The 22,124-nt window shown below is 37.8% G+C and overlaps 1 protein-coding gene across 1 annotated transcript in view; it reads left to right on the top strand.

Moving 5' to 3' along the window:
• The window catches only part of LTBP1 (latent transforming growth factor beta binding protein 1), a 134,849-nt gene that overhangs the window by 19,889 nt on the left and 92,836 nt on the right, over positions 1–22,124 (top strand). The window contains exons 2-5 of the mRNA XM_010007248.1: positions 762–986; positions 3,459–3,736; positions 13,905–14,007; positions 19,389–19,460. Of these exons, the coding sequence (XP_010005550.1) occupies positions 762–986; positions 3,459–3,736; positions 13,905–14,007; positions 19,389–19,460 (678 nt within the window). The remainder of the gene's footprint in view (positions 1–761; positions 987–3,458; positions 3,737–13,904; positions 14,008–19,388; positions 19,461–22,124) is intronic.

The following is a 22,124-nucleotide window of genomic DNA, read 5'->3' as shown; positions in this document are numbered from 1 at the left end:
TGAACCGTGGATATTTCTGTTTGTTTTTCTGAGATAAGAAATACTTTTCACTGTTTACATTTTTCATGTTTCATCTTACCATTTATATTGCTGCAAATGGGCAAGTATGGCTGCCACAGAAGTAATTACAGTTGTCTTTATATTGGTTTTAAAATATTTTAATACTTTGGAATTAGTCTCTGCAATCGTCTGAGTAGAATCTCTCAGTATTTTTATGATCTTCATGAGTCGCTGTATAAATTAGCTTTTTTTTTTTTAATCTGTGAGAAAAATGTTAAGCAAAAATCTAGATACTCAGAAAGATATTTTTTCCCATAAGGCTTTCAGTGAAAATCTAAAATTTATCTTCAGTACTGTCTACCCAGTGAGTTTTTTCCCCAATCTGCCAGGGAAGTGTAAGTGGCCTAGGGTTTTTAGAAATGGGAGGCTGACTGAATAGGAATATTTGTACCAAAGTGTGGATAAGAGGTGCAGCCAGGCACCACAGTAATTTAGCGTCTTGCTTGATAGCATAATTAACTAAAATAGCTTGGACTTCTAAGGGAAGAACATGCTTGTCATGGAAATATGATGTGAACCAGGTAGAGGTCCCAAAGAGGAGGGGAAGGGAAGTGGTTCTACCAGATAGTCATTCTTCAGTTGTTGGAAGAACAATGGGCCCAAGCCCTTTTCCTTTCCTCTTTGACTTCTGTGTGATATGTGGTCAGATAATGCTAAATCTAAAGTCATTAATAGCTTTCTTCTCTCTGTTTTCATTTCAGTTATTTGCCACCTTCCATGCATGAATGGAGGCCAGTGCAGTTCTAGAGATAAATGCCAGTGCCCTCCCAATTACACTGGTAAACTTTGTCAAATCCCTGTGCAGACTGCCAATACTCCAAAACTGTACCACCAACCACAACAGGTGAACAAGGCCGTAGGATCACAAATTATCCACTCTACTCATACTTTACCACTGACAATGTCAGGACAGCAAGGTATGAAAGGTAACTTTTTTCTTTTTATGTATTTTTCCCTTTGGAGTTGATTTAATGAACTAACTTGGATTATCTGACCAGTAACAATGGTAATCTGTCTATGTCATTCAAATCTTGACACCACAACTTGAATCATGAGCTCACCAGAAAGACTGAGAAGTATTTTGCTTAGTGACTGAAATATTAAGAAATAGCAGTACTATACGGAAGAGTTTATATGTAAATTTACTTTGCTTTATGGTGGAATTTAATGCAGACTGCAGAGTCAAAGGGTAATTCAGGGAACTTCTTCCAGAAGTGCAGACCTGTTCAAAAAGAGAATGATTGTGGCTGAACAAAGTCCATAAATTGCAGTATATCTAGATAGAAAGTTGCAAGTGATTCAATGGTTACTTGTGTAGGGAGGAGCCAATGCTTGTTGACATAACAAAATTTGAATCTAATACAAAACCCAAAACCACCAAGCCAAGCTTTAGTCCCTAAAGCTTCCTATACTTCTACAAGATAGTTGTTCTTCAGATTTGAGAGTTGCTGTCTTAAAAGACACAGTAAGGTTCTCATGATTAAAGAGACTGACCTCTTAAATACTTTTGTCCTGACCTTCAAGTCCTCATCAGAACCATCACCAGTCACAATGCCTTTTCTTCCCCTTTCCATGCCCAAATTACGATCTTGGGTTGCAGAGAGGAACGTTTCATTTTTTTCAAGGAAAGAATAAAGCAATTCATCCTGAAATGATTGACAGAAATTAAAATTAATCAGCACATCTAGACAGTGATCCAAGACCTGGAAAGAATTGTGTGACAGTGCTAGAGGGGAGGAACAAGCCTAAATCTAATGTTTTCAGCATCTGAACATCTCTAGGTGGATTGATAGATTAAAGCAGAGCAATTCAGTGATTTCTTTAGAAGGCTAATACATTCTTTAAATTTATCAGCAGGATAAACTAGTTGAAGGGATCCCTCTCCATACATAAAAATATGTTAGTAAGTTGGGGTGAGTTTTGTTCTTGTCACAGCCAGACTATGCTGCTTTCTCTTGGCCTGCAAAACAAGGCCAGTAGCCTAAGGAGGGGCCTTACTGCTTCTTGTAGCACTGAATCTTTTCCTTGTGGGCTTATGTGTAACAGAACTCACATGGCATAAAGTTTGCTTGAAGGTTGTTTTCTGCTACAGGGAAGATCTGAAGAGCCACTAAGGCCCTGCAGCCATATTTTGCTGATTTTCTGCTACTGAATTCCTGATGTTTCTGTCTGCAGTATGTTGAAGATTTTCATAAATGAAACAGTGTAGGGCAGAGTAAAAAATAAGTTTGTTTCTGAAAATGTGCCTAGAGAAATGAAAATAATGTGAAAAACCAGAAGTAATTTCTACAAAATTATAACATTTCAGAACAGCTGAAGTAAATGCAGTATAGTTCCTGGGAAGTGGAACTGTGGGGTTGCAGTTTGTAAATAAGACCTGAAAATGCTTAATCAAGTTCCAGACAACAGTCTGACCTCCTGGAGACAAGGAGACAATTCAGAAGACTAAACAATCCAGTATGCGTTATAGAAAAAGTATGTCAAATGATATTTGTGCTTCTTGATGTTTGGAAGAGGTGTTAAAGCTCATGGGTTGGCTGGCCTGTAGCAGTCTGTGCAGTGCTTTCTGACAAAACAGACCCAGCCAGACACAGTAAATGCTACCTTCATTATGCAGCTTACAAACTATAAAACTTTTTACACACCTCTCCTCCCTGTCCATCCCCAATAATAATTTGATTTACCTGTTTAAAAGGCATTTTGTGTTTTAGTGAAAAGAAGCTTGAGGGTCATAAACAGTCCTGTGCACGTTAAGTTGACTGGAGGGTCTCAATCTATATGCCTGGACTTAAAATTACAACTGTATTTAAAAACAGAAGTATCCGAAAAACATTTCCTCCCTCTTCATCTGCCAAATCCTGAATTAAAAGTTCAGTGAAGGGAGTGGTGGTTTTAGATGGCTAAGATGCTGGCAAGTGTTGTAGGGGCAGACTAGAGACTTGGCAGGTATATAAAGGTGAAGGGATGAAATCTGAAGCTTTTTCTATGTTCCAGAGGAGGATGATGGATCTGAAAAAGAAAACAAAGCTTACTATATATCCAAAAATAACCCAGTGGAGTTTGAATTCTGGAACTTTGAATGGGATTCTTATTACACAGTATGACCACAAATATTAATGTCACACCAGCCAATTTGGACATCCATGTTTATGTAGCAGTCCTTATAATGCTCAAATGTTGTTCTTTCCTGTGTTAATCATTTTCATTTTCTGCATTGTAAATGAGACTGTGTGTTCTTTCAGCCTTCTCTCTAACCCCCAGATTTGGATTTTGTTTAGATTTTGATAGCTTCAAAGCATTCTATAAAAATTCTAATGTACAAAAAAGAGATGTTTTAGAGGTGCCTAAGATCTCTTTTGTGATGTTACCAATTTTTAATGTGTTTTTCTTTATTTTAGTGAAGTTTCCTCCTAACATAGTGAATATCCATGTGAAACATCCCCCTGAAGCCTCAGTTCAGATCCATCAAGTTTCAAGAATTGACAGCACATCAACAGGACAAAAAGCAAAAGTACCTCAGCCAGGACATCCACAGGTCTCTTACCAAGGTCTTCCGTATCAAAAGACCCAAAAAGGACATACTACTTACACAAATCAACAATCCATTCCTCATATGTTTCCTGTTTCAGTTAAAACTCAGCTTGGGCGCTGCTTCCAGGAGACTGTTGGGACACAGGTAATAAATGTTTGCTAAGGCTTTTGAGACAGGTAGCTTTAAACCAATGTCATAAAAGAATTAATCCTTCACCAATGACAGGGAAAGGACACATTTGATATTCTTTTCCAAAAGAACATTCTTGTGAGAATAGACGACTGTAAAATATTTTGCAAAGTAACATTTTTCTGAATCTCCTCCTTCAAGCTGTCTTTTCTTTCTGCACACTTGTATCTCTGACATTCTGATTTCAGTTATTCTAGCCATTCTCCATTAGTCAGCTATTTCTCCAAATTAAAAACAGTCTCTCCTGATTGAATAACTAAGGTTACATCATCTTCCACAGCTTGTAGTTTAATGAGTCTTTTTGCCTATGTGGCTTAACAGCCATTTTTTAAAAAGAAGTTGCAGTTTTTATTGACATTCTATTCAACAACTTTATATGTTGTACACTGTTGTAGGATAATGTTTTGAACCTGTTGAGTTGTGACCATTGAATTGAGTAGAAAAATTCTGAAAGCCAAGCCAGCATTTGCTTGAACATTAAATTCTTAGTTAATTTAAAAATAATATATTCATGTCAGTTTTTACTAATGACTGTTAAAAATTACATATGTTCTTGAAAGCACTTTAATAAGCAACATAGCATTATCATTTTTGCATATTTGCATCTATATGTAAATATGCAGAGAGAGATACTTCAGATTACATTTCCAAAACTTGCACTATCCTATGCATGCCCCTCACATTACAGTGGTTTTAAAACCAAAGCTTACTCATCACTCACCAGAAGACAGGAACATGATATTTTTAAAGGAGGAGAAAATGGGAAACGTGCTTGCATTGCCCTTGTGCCTGAGTCAAAATCCAACTAAAGGTTCAGTCTCCAATTTTTGTGATTTTATTATTATTTTTTTCTATATTTCCCTTGAAAAATGAATTTGCTCTCAATAAAGGGTAGGGCCCTCCTGGTTTAGAATAATGCAGGTTCTCATTTTTACAAATTTCATTGATTCTTTCAGTGTCAGTCTTGGAGAAGAGCTTAGTAAGGATTTCAGAGGCCTTTTGTTATTTAATGGTTTAATTTAGAATTGGAGTTGTTGGCATTTTGTAGAGCATTCCTTTAAGACCTTGCCATAAAGACAGATTTAAGTGACTCATTCACCTTTCAAATTTGAACGTGAAATGTTGATGTGTTTTTCTGCAGTCATGCAATGCATATTATTTATTTGTAGGTTAAATATACCTTGAACTGGGAAAGATACTTCTTTTTTCTTTTATTTTTACTCTTCAATAGATCTAAATATGAGATTTCATTTATTCAGTCAAGCTGCTAAAGTGAGCTTTTCCTATTAGTAGCAATATATTAAAAGTCCTTTCTGGAGTTTAAGCTTGATCATTTTGATATCCATACTTTTTTCAACATTCATCAGTGTTTATACATTTTTTTGCAGGGTGGATTGTATGTTTGGCTTCAGAAATGTTTTATTAAATATGCTGGGATCAGAGGTGACTTTACTGTCTGTAGAGCAGACTGATGGAAGGATATGTGTGTGGCCTCTTGCAGACAAATCAACCAAGTTAAAGATTTTGCTGAACTTACTTTTGGTCTAGGCTAAAAGCACAGGATAAAAACAGTATCAGAATCTCTGCTGTGGTTTTGTGCATGTATAACCTCAACCATTCTCTGTTTCTCTCCATCTCTTCTCTCCTTCTTCCTTAAATTTCAGCTGATCTGCAATTACAGGTCCTCTGATTTTAATGCCTTGGATTTTTCACGGCCTTCTGTGGAATATTTGTCATCTCCCAACACATTTTTTCTCACCCCACCTCAGTTCAATTCCTTTAATGTACCTCATGCTAAAACAGTAGTCATGCAAAAACGGTAGGATGTTTTCTATACTCACATCCCAAGGCATCTAGGGCGTATTTTCTGCAGTGTCTTTCCAAGAGAGCACATACTGTTAAAGTTAGCAGCTGGAACCACCCTGAACTGAAGCTGGGGAGGGCGTTATGGTGCAGAAAGTTGAAGAATCTCGTAGTATTCTCAGGCCTCCAATCACTTCTAATTAACAGCATAGAAATTCTTTCAGATCTCCTATCGGCTTAGTTGTCTATAGTATCGTAAGTGACTGTAACCAAAGGCATCAACCATGAGGAAAAGGTAGTAAAAGATGTCAAGTCTACAAGCTTAGAAGGACAGAAGGAAAGATAGGAGGGCTAAAGGAATGAAATTTCCTAATTTAGTTAGAGTAGATAAAGATGTTTGTTTTCATAAATACATATATATAGGAGTATATCTATGTGTTTTTTAATTGTGACTGTTTTCTGAAGTGTCCTTAGCATTGGGAAATAAAGTGGAAAGAGCTGCTATAAAAGTGGTTATTAATATTTCAGTTTTAAAAAATAATATAGTGTTCTGGATTGTTCTGTTTTCTACTCAAGTCAATTCACTTTACCTCTCTTTTCTGTGAGTGGAACACTTAGTAATTATTTCTCCTCTGGGAGATGTTAATGATTGCTCCAGGAGAGCTTACTGTGTTACATGATAGCTTACTATGATATGTTGCATACAGAAGTTGTGGTTCATCAAATCCTTTCCTATTACCAAAAAGATTTTTTGCAGGGTATATAATAAACTAGCAGTTAAGCTGCAGGCCAGAAGCTTAGTGTTGTCGTAAAAATATTGGAAACTAAACTTTACCTAAACTTGGACCTCGTTATACAGAAAATGATGAGGAGAAAATAGAGACTTGAACTTGCAAAACAGATACAACAGAAGCAGTAGGACAAAAATCCCACTTGAGAGAGAGAACAGTAGATTTGTGGAAAATGCTGTGTTACAGTGTCTTCAAAAGCTGGAGACTTAAACTGTGGTCCTGCAAGGTCCTTCACAGCCATGGAGTCCTGTGTTTCTGAAATCCAAGGGGTTGGCAATCTTAGACCAGTGATTGATTCTCTAAGTCTTATTTAAAAAGCAAGCAAATAAGCGAGATTGTTTCTCTTCTTTAATTCATTCTCTTCAGCTGCTTTTCATTTTAATTCTAATAAAAATGCCTTTATTATGACACAGAATACCTTGTTCTTTCCCAAATGATTTCCACAGTGTCAATGATGCACTTCAGTAAAGGTTGTGTTGGTAATCTCAAGTCCTGTTAATTTTGCATATGATTACTTTGCATTTAAATTGAGTAAATAAAATTCATATAAAGAGAATTAAGCACTACATTTTTTCCCCCTTTCAGATGACTTTGAAGTGTCTACTAAGTATATTCATGTGTTTTCCTATGGTTACTGTATTTCAATATTTTGGCTAGTGTCTTTTTTCTCAACATTTATTTGATCTCATTTATACTTAACTGTAAAGAAAGAGGGGCATTTTTTTTGTAAAGCAGCAAGGAAGTGGAGAAGCTGGTGTTTCCAAATTTCTCTAAAGCAGATCCTTTCTGACTAGATTCACAAGTAGTGCTGTTCTCTTAAGTAGAAGTTTTTGAGTATCCACTTTACTGAAGGACTTTTCTGTTGATCTCAGCATCTACAATTTAAAAACAAAATAGTTGTTATTCTAAAGAGAGACAGATATTGAATTTGCTTACCCGACTAAAGGCAACATATGCCAAAACGTCCAGAAGAGCTGGCTAAGATGTTGTGTCTGCTCATGCTTGTTGATTCCTCCTCACTGTTGCTCGGTTGCACTGGTGTAACTGCTCAGACTGTTGTCTAAAATGATCACTGAAAGAATTCTAAAAAAATCTGTCTTCTGATCCCCCATTTGGGATGTTTTCAGTCTGGGTTTGTTCCACATTGCAGTGTTTGGGGGTGTGTTCCACTCCTTGCTTATTACTTGTTTGCTGCATGATGCCTTGTGCTTCCCTTGCAAAGTAGTTTGAAAGCTGTTGCAGGAAAGATCCATACTGGTTACAACTCTCTTGAGAAGGATGCCAGAATTAGAGTTGTTCTGGTATTGTGAAGTGAGATTTGGTGCATTGTAATAAGACTTTGGAAAATCATATTGAAGGAAAACAAAATACATCACCTATGAAGGACAATAGAAGCATATTTTGATTCATTTTTTTTTAAAATAAATAAGCTAAATACCATTAATGGTGAACACTAGTAAATAATTTCTTGAAAATTATAAGGGCTGTCTACTTTTCAGTGTGATCAAAATGCTCAGTATGCGTTCAATGTGTTTCAAATACTATTTAGTTCTGGTAAATAACAAGTATGTCTGATAAACAGATGTTAGTTGATCAGCATCTTTAGTGGGATAAATTCTGTGGAAATAGTTTATTTAATACTGTGTTTCAGTAATGTCTTTTACAGGAAACATTTGTTTTGTTTTGAGCAAAAGCCTTCTTTTGGCTGTCAGACTTGGTAGAATACAAAATAAGCCAAGTGATAGGTGACAGCTGAAAAAGATCAGATGTTGTCAACATTGTATCATGGTAAAGATTCTGACTGCAAATTGTTAAGTATTTAATTAACATGATTCACACCAGGACACACAGTTACCGTGTACTTAACTTGAAATTTTTAGAAACTGGGCTTAGATTACAGAGTTTTTCAGGATGGGAAATACTAAACAAAGGCACCAAAGCTTTTGAGTTAGAAATCAGAACAGCAAAATGTGTTGATAGCTCTTAATACATAACTTAATGTATTGATATTACTTTATGTAATATGAAGATAGTTTATGTAGGCTGCAGGCAATGACAGTAGTTATGTGCCAGTTGAACTTTTTCATTCAACTGTATAAATATCCATGCTAAACTTGAGATTTAACAAAATATTTCCTAAGGAGGTAAATTTCAGGTATTTTCATTTTTTGACAGCTGTATGAAATTAACTTCCCTATTCTTTAGGCAGGAAAAGTAATACAAGTAAAATTCTGTGCTTCATACTGGTACTTTTCCTCTTAGAGCACTTTTTAAACCTTATTTCTTTAGTATAGTCTTAAAAATACCATCTCATAAAACAGAGTAACTGTCTGGAATTCCTTGAAGCTCATGGTTTGGCTTCTGCAGTTTTTAAACAAATAGACTGTCAGAAATCAGTGTGGATTCATTTCCAGGATTAATGCTTCATTCGCAATAGATCTTTGCAAGATCAATACTCTGAAATATCAGAAGTTTAAAGATGTATCGGATACCAAAAAACACCAAACATTGTTTTAATTACTCAAATAGAAGAAAGCAGGATAATTTTTACTTGCCTATGAAGAATGTTCTGCTTAAGCCAAAACAAATTCTTTACCAGTTCTTTTAGAAAGTCTGGAAGCATTTAAGTTTCTCTCCTCTGCTTATGAGACAATGCCTGTTAGTGAGCCAGTGCGACATGGGATAAAACTCTTCATTTGTAACAACCTGTCATTCAGCTGGACAGTGAGCTAATTAGGTATGTTAGTTATTTCAGTAATACAGCTTACTAAGTTTGAGGTTTTTTACTCTGTTTGTCACACCTATAGGAAAAAAAAAATTAAAAAAGAAGCAACAATCCAAGGTCTGTGCCTGTTGAATAGTTTACAGAAAGTTAAACAGTGTATCCATTCACTTCTTCTATTGTGGTATGTGAAATGCAGTCTTTTGAGCTGAATCCCAGAGTCATTAGCTATTAACTCAGGCAAAGCACCTATCGATTTCAATCACAGTCAATCATGTGATGCTCCTTTATTTATGCCTGTATTGTGGTTTTAACTAACAGCTCGTGACAGGGATTTGTAGATGGGTCACACAGGAGTGCGAGTCCCAGGAAATGCTGTGGTCCTTTGGCCAGAGTACTCTGCAGTTGCCCTGAGACTAATTGCAAGATGGGGCTCTCTACTGCACTTTATAGGGAGCTGAATAAATTCCTTCTACTGCCTTAGCAAAGGGCTTTTGAGGATATAATCCTTCCTTTTCCCTGGCACTGGAAAACCCATGAAACCCTAGTGGCAGTGCACAGCTCGAGTGCCGTTATTATTCCAAGACAGTGAAGATGGGGCAGAGACTGGTGTCTGGAACAGGGGAACAAAGATGTGATGTGGCTTGGGGTGGCCTTTGTGCACCAGCACAGGGTCAGCCAGAATTTCAGTCTACCAGTGGGAATATTCCGTACTTCCTTCAGTTATATAAAATATTGGCATGGAAGCCCAAGCACGCATGGGGAAAAATATGTGGATTCGAAACAATACTTTCAGTGTCTGTGAGTGCTCTACCCAGGAAGAACTTTGCTTTATAGCAGTACCATGTGTGCCTCATACTGCTGCTACTGCCGAGTCTCTTTCAGCACAGTTGAGATCTTGTGTATCAATTCTTCATGACTTCTTTGCCTTCTGAACCAGTAAAAATTATCTCCAAATCATAAGATTGTGACAGATGTATCATTCATGAAAGTATGTTCTCTGTCTGTGAGGAGTTTTCCAGAAGCCCTTAGGAATACAGGCTAGATTAGTTTAAAATGTGTGTGGATGATGGATAGAAAAACATAACCTTAGGGAATGGCATCATCTTCATGCATAGTGCAAGCTGTGTGCTTGTGTTCAGCTTCCATGCTTATTTTAGGCTCACACTTACGTGTTGGAGTTGTGTTGAATGGTGAGACAGAAATAGTTATGAATTCCCCCAAGTGACTTTTCCAGTCACTTGTGACTCAGAGACTGGAACACACTGTCTGAAGAACTAATGAATTCTTCCCAGTATTTGGAAGTGGGTAAGACTCTTGAAGTGAACAGAAATTACCTGAAAGTTTTTGAGATGTAGAAACACAGCTTCAGTTCATTGATGTGAAAGGGTTTGTCAAAGGGAGGAGTATCTTGAAACTGTAGCTTGTTAGGAAACAGCTTGTGCAGTGCCAGGGTGTTGAAAGTATCTGAAGTACCATTAGATGTACCAGAGAAATCAGGACTTATTAGCCGTAGAAGAACTCTCTGTTTCTGCTTGGCTTAGGACTTTGTAGAGCAGTCATTTTTTCTGATGCATAGCTTGAAAATTACACAGCTCTTACAGCACTAGGAGCCCCATGTGGCAGTTGCTTTTCCTCGCTGGCCAGTTTCTACAATGATCTGGACTTTTACCAAATTATCATTGATTCTTCAGGCTTTAATTCACCATAGAGGCAGTGGGAGCAGCAGCTTTAATCATTGCCAGTTTTTACTGACAGGACTACAAACCACAGTTGCCAGATGACTCAGACTTTGGCATCCTTATTTTTGCTTATGGTTTTTAATATGGAAATTTGAAAAAGTTATGACCACAGAGATCATGATTTTCAGTAGAGTGCAAATGCTGTAGCACCACACCTAAACTAAAAGTGGGCTTACTTTGGCATCCTTATTTTTGCTTATGGTTTTTAATATGGAAATTTGAAAAAGTTATGACCACAGAGATCATGATTTTCAGTAGAGTGCAAATGCTGTAGCACCACACCTAAACTAAAAGTGGGCTTTTAGTCCATCTTCCTCCTCCTTTTTTTTTTTTTCTTTATTTTATGTGTTTTCAATTTACTACTGTTAAATGACACCTCTTCTGTTCTGGGGTGGGGGAGGAAGCACCAGTTCATGTTGGCATATTGTCTGTCATGTCAGTGAAGTCTTGCCTTGACAAACACGGGCTGCTGGGATGTGTCCTTGAGGCTTGTGATCTTGCAGAGGAACACTGGGTGTTAGGTAATGTGCCTCACTGCCCAAATGCTCCATTTCTGAGATCATAAGGGGAGGTGCAGCACCAGCCTTGATTCCTCCCATTTCTTTTCGGAGAGATGAGAGTTGTAAAACTGAGGCACAAGGGGAAGGAGAAGAGTCAAGTGCAAATTGGTTTAGCTGACTCTTGAAACAGCCACAGTATACAACCTCAGAGTGGCTTCTATTTCTTTGAAGAAGCAGTACTAGCTGGAGGATAGAAGTTGAGCAGCTGTAATTATAAAGTAAAACTGCATAGCTGTGATTATAAACTAAAATGGTCTTATTCCTAGAGCATGCGTACCTAGGATGCAGGTTGAGAAACCAGCATTGTGTAAAGACATAACATGAATTACCTAAGGCTTCAGGACAGCCCTTTGGAGGAGCTGTTATGAGTCCTTTCTGGTTGAAAAATTTTTGAACTTCTGGGAGCTCCAGCAAGATCTGTATGTCATCCAGCTAGAGGCAGTTGAAATAGCTCGTTCCAGTTTTGAAAAGAGCTGAGCTGCCACAGGAGTTGTGCAGAATTCCCTGTTTGTTCATATTGACAGGCTTTGTCAAGTGCCAGGCAAGGGTTGCTTCTGCAAACAGAAGGACTCTAACTGACTGATCAGGCATAGTCAATATTGTACTTATCTTGCCAATGCTCAAGCCAGGGGAGCACCAGACAACCTGAAAGAAACATGTTAATGTAGTGCAAGCCTGGGCCAGCATCTAAAAGATGGGACTTGCTTTGATACTTCTTTGTTTTAACACAGCTAAATACCATCCAGGCCAGAACTGTTTCTCACCCCTTAAAACATGGGAAAAATTGTCAGAAGATGCAGATGGCAGGGTGAAAACAGGCTCCTAAAGTTACATGATAGTTAAGCAGTCTCTTTTAACCTGTTTGGCCACTCTGTTCTTTGTACTATTCATGTGTCACCCTTAAATGTGGCTCAAAGCTCAAATGGTACTACCCCATACAGGGGTAATGTGCAGAGATGAACCATAGCTTCTCTAAGTTGCCCTGGTGCTAACAGCTCCATTCAGTGAAAGAGACTAGGCCAGAAGATGTAGACCTGCTGCAGGTTGCACATTATAGTCTGGTGTTAAAACTGTGAGCTGGGGTGCTTTCATTCTGTCTCAGAAGTATTTCAGGAGGAGTCTGGGAAGTACCTGTGAAAAAGGGGCAGAGAAGATGACTGGGATGATGCGTTGTCAGCCCTCACTATGCAAAGAAGGGATCCTCTGATCAGTCAGAGCCCTGATGCTATGGGTTAGCCTGCTATCCTATTAACAGTCACACTGTGAAGCTGCACAGAGTAACTGAAAACATCATTGACTCATGGGTGACAGTAAGATTAAGAGCACACTGGAAAAAAATTGGGAAGGTTGGAGGAAGCCATCAGTGCCTTTGCATTCAGCCTGCATCCCCTACTTCAGAGTGATGCGAATTACCAGCTGAAGTGAAAGCAACCACAAGGCCACAGCCTGGGCCATAGGATAAGCCAGCTGAAAACAAAGTGGCAATGAGCATTTGATCAAAGGTTTATATGCTGTCAGGTAGTGAACTTAAAACAGGGAAGGTCTATTCACTGTGTGCTGAGGAGTCACACTTAAGCACATTTGAATTGTTGGCTGCAGTGCCTATTTATAGCAGCATTTGCTTTGGAAGTGTTATTAAATGGAGCTGCTGTGGGTTTCTCTTGTGTTTTGTGCACGTCCATTTTATACCTAATTGATGGGCTTGTGTGAAATTTGTCTCCATCTCAGAAAAACATTGAAGCTTTCTTTACCATGCAAAGTAGAAGAAAACTGCAAAAGTCAAGAACATAAGTATTTTGTAGAATTCTGAAAATTTGTATTCTTATTAATAAAAGGCATAATAAGAATATTCTTGATCAGGAAAAAAAGAGGAATATTAACCTCATAAATTACCACAAGGTTAATATTTGCACAGGGAGAGAGGCTTGTTTGGAACAACACAGACACCACTAACTTTGCATTACCTTGTTTAGTATCTGGGCAGCAGAATCTGTCATTATAACTTGATAATTTTCAATAAGTAGTCATAAACATTAGACATAAGTTGACATGAAGTTGAGGTTTTGTAATAGGGAATAACATAGAAGCCACAGTCATAGTTTTTGTATTTCTTCAAGAGACTAATTAGAAAGGTATTTAATAGAATTTGTACAGCTTTTGAAAAAGAGGACAAGCACAGTATTATGAGGAAAAATGTAGGGAATAGGTGCCAATGGTGAGTTACTACCTTGGAAATAGACTCACTCATTCTTACGGCATACTGGTCTCTTCTGTTTCTTTCTCCTTCTTTTCAAGTTGGTGCAAGGGAACATGACAGTGTCACCTAATTTGCTTATGCCTATGTACAAAGTCACTGCAGTGTATGGGCACTATTTAAGTTTAGCTAAGAGCTGCAGTGAATCTTCAGTGTCCCAGCAAGCAATTGACCCAAGATGATTTGAAAAAGAACATTGTGAGCCTCATACAGTATCATTAACCAGAGTGTTCTTTACCTGACTATTCCAGTGTGGCAAAGCACTTCCTGGCCTTTCCAAGCAAGAAGACTGCTGTGGAACCGTGGGTACTTCCTGGGGTTTTAACAAATGCCAGAAATGTCCCAAGAAGCCATGTAAGTGCTATTTTGTTGTTATTCTCTGGGCCAATTTATGGTGCTTGTTTTTTGTGTTTGGTTTTTTTTACTGTCAAATACTATCTTTCCTATTTTCACATACACACAAAAAGAATATTCTATAGTTTGATTAGGGACAAGTTGCAGAAGCTGCAATTCTGCATTCCAGCAGAGTTACAATATGCAGGTTCTCAGTGCAGCCAGCAAAGTTAATGTCATTGGGTTTTTTTCCCCTTCCTCCTCCTTTAAGTCAGTGATGCACTGTTGAGTTTTCTCAGTGCAGGAAGGATAGCAACACTGAATCATCTTGCCTCTTCCAGCTGATATATTTTCTTAAAAGTTTGAACAGAAAAGTTAAATTATAGAGGCGCCAGTTACTGCTTGGAGAGAATGCAGTGACCTCTTGGGACTGCAGATGAACTTTCAAGTTTGAAGCCAAAGTTTTCCAGGCTCTAAATTGTCAGTTACTTTTTTTTTTTTTGCTCTGTTTTTGAAGTATCATCTTCAACAATTAGGCAATGACAAAGACTTTCTTCACTGTTTTGTTAAGATTTGGCATTGTGTTATAATGAGACAGAAATTTCAAATTATTTACATGACAGATGAAGCTAGTCTCTTAAACTTTTTGTGAATGATGTTATTGTTGCATAGGAATAGTAATAATATATAATCATGTGATATATTAATCACTAAATGAAAGATGAGAAAAGATCATGTAATCTCTGTTTTGCAGATGGAGTGGACCTGCATTTAGTTAGCCAAAAATAGCTCAAGGAGTTGCAGTTGTTCTTGTCTAGCTCTTGTAGGCCCCTGTTATTTATACTGTTATATTGGAAATATGCTCACTGTTTTATTTTTTTTTAACCATATCTTTGTCCCCAAGTCTTAATGTGGGTACAAATACAATTCCAGCAGAAGATCTGTTGTTAGCCCTACTTCTCCAACTCTTCTACTCCACAAGAGAGTCTGATACAAATTTATACCAACTCAGTCTGATTTGCTACTTTATGAAGCATTTAAATTTTGTTTAGGATTGTTTGTCTTCTGATGTGCTTCCAAAAGAGAGTCTTCTTGGGGTCTTTAAGGTGTATAGTTAATAAAAGACTCGAGTATCTAATTTTTTTTTTTTCCTGTAGCACATAGAGTTTCTAGCAGACACACATGCTATATTGCTGTATGAATTGTTAATGTGTCCTGCTTTTTTAGCTTTCACTAAATGAGCACCAATTTATTTGTAGCTTTCTCCAAAGAGGAAACAGTTTAGCTACAGCTAATCATTTTGTTCATCAGAAGCATGTGGAATGTTGCTTAGTGGGTATAGGTATACCATGGAAAATCACAAAAGCCTGAAGTGTGCTTCAACCAAAAACTGTTTGGAACTATGAAAACAAATTTTTGGTGCCTGGTTTGAAGGAAAGCTCATGTGCTAGTTCTTCATAGCTCTAGTAAAGCACTGGTCTCCTCAGCCCAGAATCCACAACAGAAAATGTGTTGATCAGGCAGCTGCTTAATGCCAACATGCTTGGCATGATGTTGAGAGCAAACAAATAGAAGAACACCAGGACAAACTGTTTCCAAAATCCTGGTGCCCACATGCAGAGAAGTGCCTGAACTTACCATAAAACCTCTCCTGAAGGGAAGTCTGCCACCCTTTTTTCAAAGCACTGAGCAAAACTTATTTTTTTGGAATGCTGATGAGATGAGCACTCTCCTTTATTATAAAAGCCTAATGGCTAACACACTTGCCCAAGATGGGGCAATTCAGAGTTCCTTTCTCTGCCAGAAGAATTTCTATTCTACATTTTATACCTATGAGGAGATGCTGTAACCCGTAAAATGTAGAAACAATTCTTGGAACAGGACTGCAAAGCCAGCCTCTTTCCCAGTGTCCTTAATTACTTATAGTATGAGTCATTCTCACTCCTGCTTTCTGGCTCAATCTGGAATTGTTTTTTTGAATGTAACTGTACAATTTCAAGAGGAGACAGAGAGTTTTGCCACTTGGAATACTCCTGTTCTTGTGATTAAAACATTCCTGGAAAGTAAGGTTTTGTGTCTCCTAGACATAATGGGATGAATTTCTCATCTTTCTAAGTGGGAGCTCTCTCTGAACAGTAGTGTTTTAAGAGGGAGGAGGAGATGAGTGCACTGTCTGTTTTCCTCAGATTAAAAAAACCCAAACTGTTACGTACCAGTACATTATATGAAGAATATGATTTGGTAGATGCATGCTTCAAGAATATTCACTGAATCTGTTAAGAAGCTTTGGTAGAGGTATATTCTTAGTCTACATTTGATTTAGGAATGAGTTAAGCATGATGCTATTCAATCAGGCTGTGACTTATGGTAATACTGCATGAGTGCAAATGTTGAATTTTCAGACTTCTAAGAAGTTAAGGTGATAAATTTGGAGTGTGGCAGGAGTTCAAGTAATCTTACAGTATCTTAGAGTTTTATAGATGTTCACTTTGAACTTAAGCACACAAATTCTTTTGCATCTGGGTCTCAGTGTCCTTTGGGCATAAGTGTCAAATTAAGCCCGATGTCAGTATCAAAGTGTTATGTTCCTGTAGAGCAAACAATTTCCAAATATAAATGTACATTTATTTTAAGATTTAATGAAATCTGTAGTGCCTGTCTAAGCATTTCTAATTCCTCAAGTATATTTCATCAAGAATTTATGTATCAAGTATGATACTGGATGGAAAAACTTGGGAGTCGAGTAAATTATTAGTAAGTTACCAGTTAAGTGTGGTGTTCATGGTAGTGTCTCAGCACTACCCATTAGTCCCATGCCATTTTGACATGCTCTGATACTTCACTGAATTGGTATTACTCTTTTTATTGTAAAAGTTCTGGAAGCAGACAGACTTTCTTTTCCTTTTATGGTTTTATGCTTCATAAACTTAATTTAAGATTGACCTGGTTTTATAGTAATACGTAATCAGGTTGCATTTAATATGATCTTCTGCAAAACTCACTTCAGCAATATATTTAATCATATGCTTCAGTCTCATTAGCAGGCACTTCAGTCAACTCCTTAAGGTTGTACTTAAGTTTGGGTCTTGTTTCCATGGGCTTAAATAGAGCTTTGTCACTTTGTAAAGATGTACTTGCATATTTGGGGTAATAGCAACTGCTCAGTCAGAGATTGTCTTGTTGCAAAGTGCATTGGCCAGAGACAGCTCCCATGCCTGTAAGTTTATGGGTTATTCAGTATTACTGAAAAATGAAAGAAGACATTTTGGAACAGATCTCTCATTTTTTAGGCCTTCTACATAAGACAGCTTTTCAGACAAACTGCATTTCTGTCACATGGGTAAAATGTTATGGTTCAGGCTTCTTGCTAACAGTTAATAATTACATACAGTTTGTCTAAGTGAGTAAAGGGTAAGTAATGTAGGACTCCATCCAGCTCCCACATGGATCACTAGTCATCACTGAGTAAGCTCCTTACTCTACTGCTTATGTTGCTGCTCTTTGTAGAAGGAAGAAAACAGCTGCTAGTTAAGCTGCTGTTTCCTGTTCAGTGTGGGAGTAGGTGGATGAGGAGGAAGGGAGAGGTTAAAATCTCTGACCTCACTCCACCACTGCACTTTCTAGAGCAGCTGAATCATCCTGGAAGGGAAAATGCATTGCAACACTGGAAGAGGCCTGGCATGGCTTATGGGCTGGTCTCCATCTACAACTGGAAGAGCTCTGCTCTTCTGTTTTTCACTGCCAGGCTGTGTTAGAGGGTACCACTTCTGCCCCAAAAAAGTTAGATACTCTTGTTTATAGTGTGAATTGGATGAGATTTGTAGTGGCAAACACAGATAAGGTAGGACATAATCAGTGCAAGTAAGAATCCAACTGCCAACATGAGCATTAGGAGTTTCAGTGACACTTCTGGGAACCAGTAATAGGCCAGTGTGTTGTTATTCTGAAGATACCACCTTATATTTCAACTGCTTTTAATATTGACATTGTAAAAACATTTGAGTTGCCTTGAAAATAACTGTGTAGCTGCCACTTCTTTGGTGAAAGACAAAATTTTGTTTTTAGTTTGTGTTAAAATAATTGTAGTCAATGTGAAAGTGGAAAAGTAAGTGTTCAAAACTGAAAGAACATCGTTACTGTATTTTTGACCTGTACTATTTTTGTGTTTAACCATTTTATCACTTCAAGCAATCTCTAAAAAGAATCTTAATGTTATAATTAAGCAATTATTTTAAATAACTGACAGTAATTTGAAATAAAACAATCTCACTTCAAAAGCTGCTACACAAAATTATGACATTATGGCATTATATGTAAAGTGTACCCAGTTGAAAACATTATCTCACTCAGTTGTTCTGTCTTATTTGACAGTTTATATATAGTAAAGATGGAAAGTAATGTGGCCTACTGAACATTTAGAACACTTTTAAAGGCAAACAAAAGATCTGACCAAATGGAAGGTATCTCTGTTGTAGCATTGAAATTATGAAAAACTCTCTTGCCTCTTATTAAATGCAGTTGTGTGATCATTATGCCAAAATTTAGTCCTGTATGTTTAATAAAGTGTACTGGGCTTTACCAAGAGGTTAGTTTTTAGAGCATAACCATACAAAGAAATTACTGCTCTCATTTATGATGTTATAACAGTTTAAGAATCAATAAACAGTTTTCTGTGGCCTCAAAGGCAACCTTAAGTGGAGGAAAGAAACAATAAATAGAAATAAAAGTCTAGTTAACCAAACATTTTCTATTCTGGCAAAGTTGAATTCAGTCTGTATTTTGCAGTGTTGTTGTGCCCTTGACAGTTTACAGTGATCAGCCAATAAAACACACAGTCTTCTGAAATTCAGCAATTTTGTTAGGTGAATCACAAATGTGCTTTTTTAAAGTTCATTTGTTTCTATTTGCTATGTATTTAGTATTTATTTGTTTAATTCATTGTGGCAAGAGAAGCTGTACCCAATTGTACCCAACAATTTTGCTTAACACTGAGGAAAGTTCTGCTTTCTGAATTTGCTTTAAATTTTAAAAGCATTGATTTCCCATCATCAATCTTTAAGTGTTTCCAACATTGTCTTTGTAGCTGGTTTGGGAAAGTAACTGAATATTTGAGAACAACTAGGATGAAAGGTAATGTCCTGATTTCAGAGATTTCTTTTCTTGAAAAAAAATATAAATTTAAATGGATAATGTGAAGTCACAAATGGTACTCATGTGGAAAGACATGGATTTAAGGCTACTTTTACAACCTGTACTTTGAATTTCTTGACCTTTTATATGCCTAACTGTACATCATAAAAACTTAGAATAATTTTTTTGTAATTACATAATTCAGCTGTCAGGCTGTCTAAATAAGCATATATAAATCAGCAGTATTTAACTGACATAATTATTTTCTTCAGTTTACCATGGATACAATCCTATGATGGAATGCCCCCAAGGCTACAAGAGGATCAATGCTACATTTTGTCAAGGTACAACAGCACCCACAACTGATCGTTCTTATTTTGAGTACCAGATTGTTTGATATTTATGACTTAGATTAATGGATCCAGGTTCATTGATTTGTACTAGGGAAAAAATGTTGAGGCTACTTTTAACTCTTTCCAGATATCAGCAACTCCATTGAGGTGGGCTTTTTTCTCCGTGGCAAAAAACTTTTATGTATACTCTTTGTTTTCTTTGATGATGTATAAAGATACTTTGTATCAATTAATTTACTTTGTTTTTCAGTAGAAACACATTGTTCTGTCAGTTCTTTTGCTGAGCAGCAAATTTGCAAACTTACATAAGTCAGATGAAACTAGCAATAGAGAATAATTTTTATAATCATGAAAGTACAGAGTAATCAGAGAACAATTCTTTTGGACTTAAGTGGTTAGACACAACAGTACTGAGGATCACAGAACATTAGGGGTTGGAAGGGACCTCTGAAGATCATCGAGGCCAACCCCCCTGCCAAAGCAGGACTGAAGGAAAGCTAGGGCAGGTCACTCAGAAAGACATCCAGACAGGTCTTGAAAGTCTCCAGAGAATGAGACTCCACAACCTTTCTGGGGAGCTTGTTCCAGTGCTCTGTAACCGTCACAGTAAAGAAGTTCTTCCTCAGGCTGAGGTGGAACTTCCTGTTCTTGAGTTTGAATCCATTGCCCCTCCTCCTATCACAGGCCACAAGTGAAAAGAGCTTGTCCCTACCTTCTTGATGCCCAGCCCTAATTCATTTATAGGCATTAGATCCCCCCTCAGTCTTCTCCTCTCTCAGCTGAAAAGCCCCAGGTCTCTCAGCCTTTCCTCATAAGACAGGTGTTCCAGTCCCTTAATCATCCTTGTAGCCCTCTTTTGGACTCTCTCAAGTAGATCCCTGTCCCTCTTGAACTGGGGAGCCCAGAACTGGAGACAATACTCCAAGTGAGAGAATATCCAAATAATGTCACTGGCAAGTGGAAATGAAAAACCTTGTACCTACAGGTAGTGCCATGTGGGCTGCCATGTAAAGTGGTGACCCACATGCTTCAGGAGTGTCCATAGTGCAGGTGAGGATGTATGGAGTTAGATACTGCATAAGTTGTGTTACTACAAGATTCTGCCCTCTATATCTGGGCTGTAAGCATGGAAGTTATCAAAACACACAGGATTGTGGGATCTGCATAATGACACAGCTCTACAAAAAGGCATGGGGAATTTAGATTCTCCAGCCTCAGGCATCTGTATCTGACAAAGCTGAACAGATGACCATAGACATAAGCTCATTCTTTCTGTGTATTTTGGAGTATTGAACAGAGGTTCCAGATGAGGATGTAGGAAAAAGTTTAATTGCTTGTCTGACATGCTTGGCACAGCTGAAGTAAACAAGAGAAAGGAGCAATCCTACAGCCATGCTTTGGAGAGAAATTTGGGAAGGAAAGGAAGAATGAGTTCAAGTGAGTCTGACACTGACCTGTGGTCAGGCTTGTTAATCATTGTTGACACTGCTAAAGTAAAAGAGGTCCCAACAAATAGTAGTGGTGGTGGAGAGAAGAAGAAATTGAAAGCATAATTGGCATTAAAGGACATATGTAGGCACTTTGGAAACAAGGTTAATTTTATTTAACTGAGAACTTTCAGTTAGCATTGCAATGAAGGAGCAAGCAGCAGCCAGCTACATAAATAAATGATTTTGCCAATCAAATAAAATACAATTTTTGGAGCACTAAACACAAACATCCCACTGCTTCCTGTGCTGAAGGAGATGTGAGCTGCTGTCTGAAAGTACAGGCACTTGAACCTATTTGCTGCTCAGTTCTCTACCCTGGGGGTATACCTGCTCGCAGGGCAGTGACGTTTGGAGGGTTGTAAGAGAAACTTGGATTGGATCAAGACAGTAAAAAACTAAATGGAGGAGAGCAGCAAATTGCATCTTGAGAACTTGTTCCCTGATTTGTGGTCAAAGACTGTGGAGTCATCTTAAGAAATAAATGGGGTGGGGAGATGTTGATGGCAATTAACTGTGAGGACTGCAAAGTGAAAAGGTGAAGAAGGCATAGATAGGCTGTGTGTTCGCACTTCAAATTAAAAACATGGGTGGTTCATATAGATGTTTCCAGCCATTTTGAAAGAGATTGTTTCATTCCACATACTAGTTATCAGGCTTTTCAGAGTCTGCAAAAGAGAGGATTTTAAACTTTGATTACAGAAAGTCTCTGAAAGATCCCGTGATGCATTAGTACCATCAGGCATAGCTCTGAACGTGGTCCAGGAGAGACAGGAGCTTTTGATATCTCCAGTAGTTGTATGCAAACTTCACTGTGTATACACAGCGGTTTCCTAGACAGCAGCAACTCAGCAGGCATTTCAAGGTGAGAAGGACATTCAGTTTGTTTCAAGGTGTTGTACCAAGGTGTTGGCAAACCTTATTTCATGGAAATGAAGATCCTTCATCAGGGGCTACAGACAGCTAAAAAATGGTCTGGTGCTTGTGAAGGTTGCCAGACGTCAGACAGGAAGTTGTTTCACTGAGCAGTGACAGGCTGACAGAGAGGGAGAACATACATCTCTGGCTAGGAGCACAAGATGGAGCCAAGTCCTGCTGTTGTAGTGTGCAGAAATAGATCTGTACCTGGTAGGCTAGTCATTGTTTTTTGTACTGGGGTTTGCTAGTT

Source organism: Chaetura pelagica, unplaced genomic scaffold (genome assembly GCF_000747805.2).
Source record: "Chaetura pelagica isolate M959 unplaced genomic scaffold, ChaPel_1.0 scaffold511, whole genome shotgun sequence".
NCBI lineage: Eukaryota > Metazoa > Chordata > Aves > Apodiformes > Apodidae > Chaetura > Chaetura pelagica.
The sequence above is the reverse complement of the archived record's forward strand: the minus strand, read 5'-3'. Positions and strand labels throughout refer to the sequence as shown.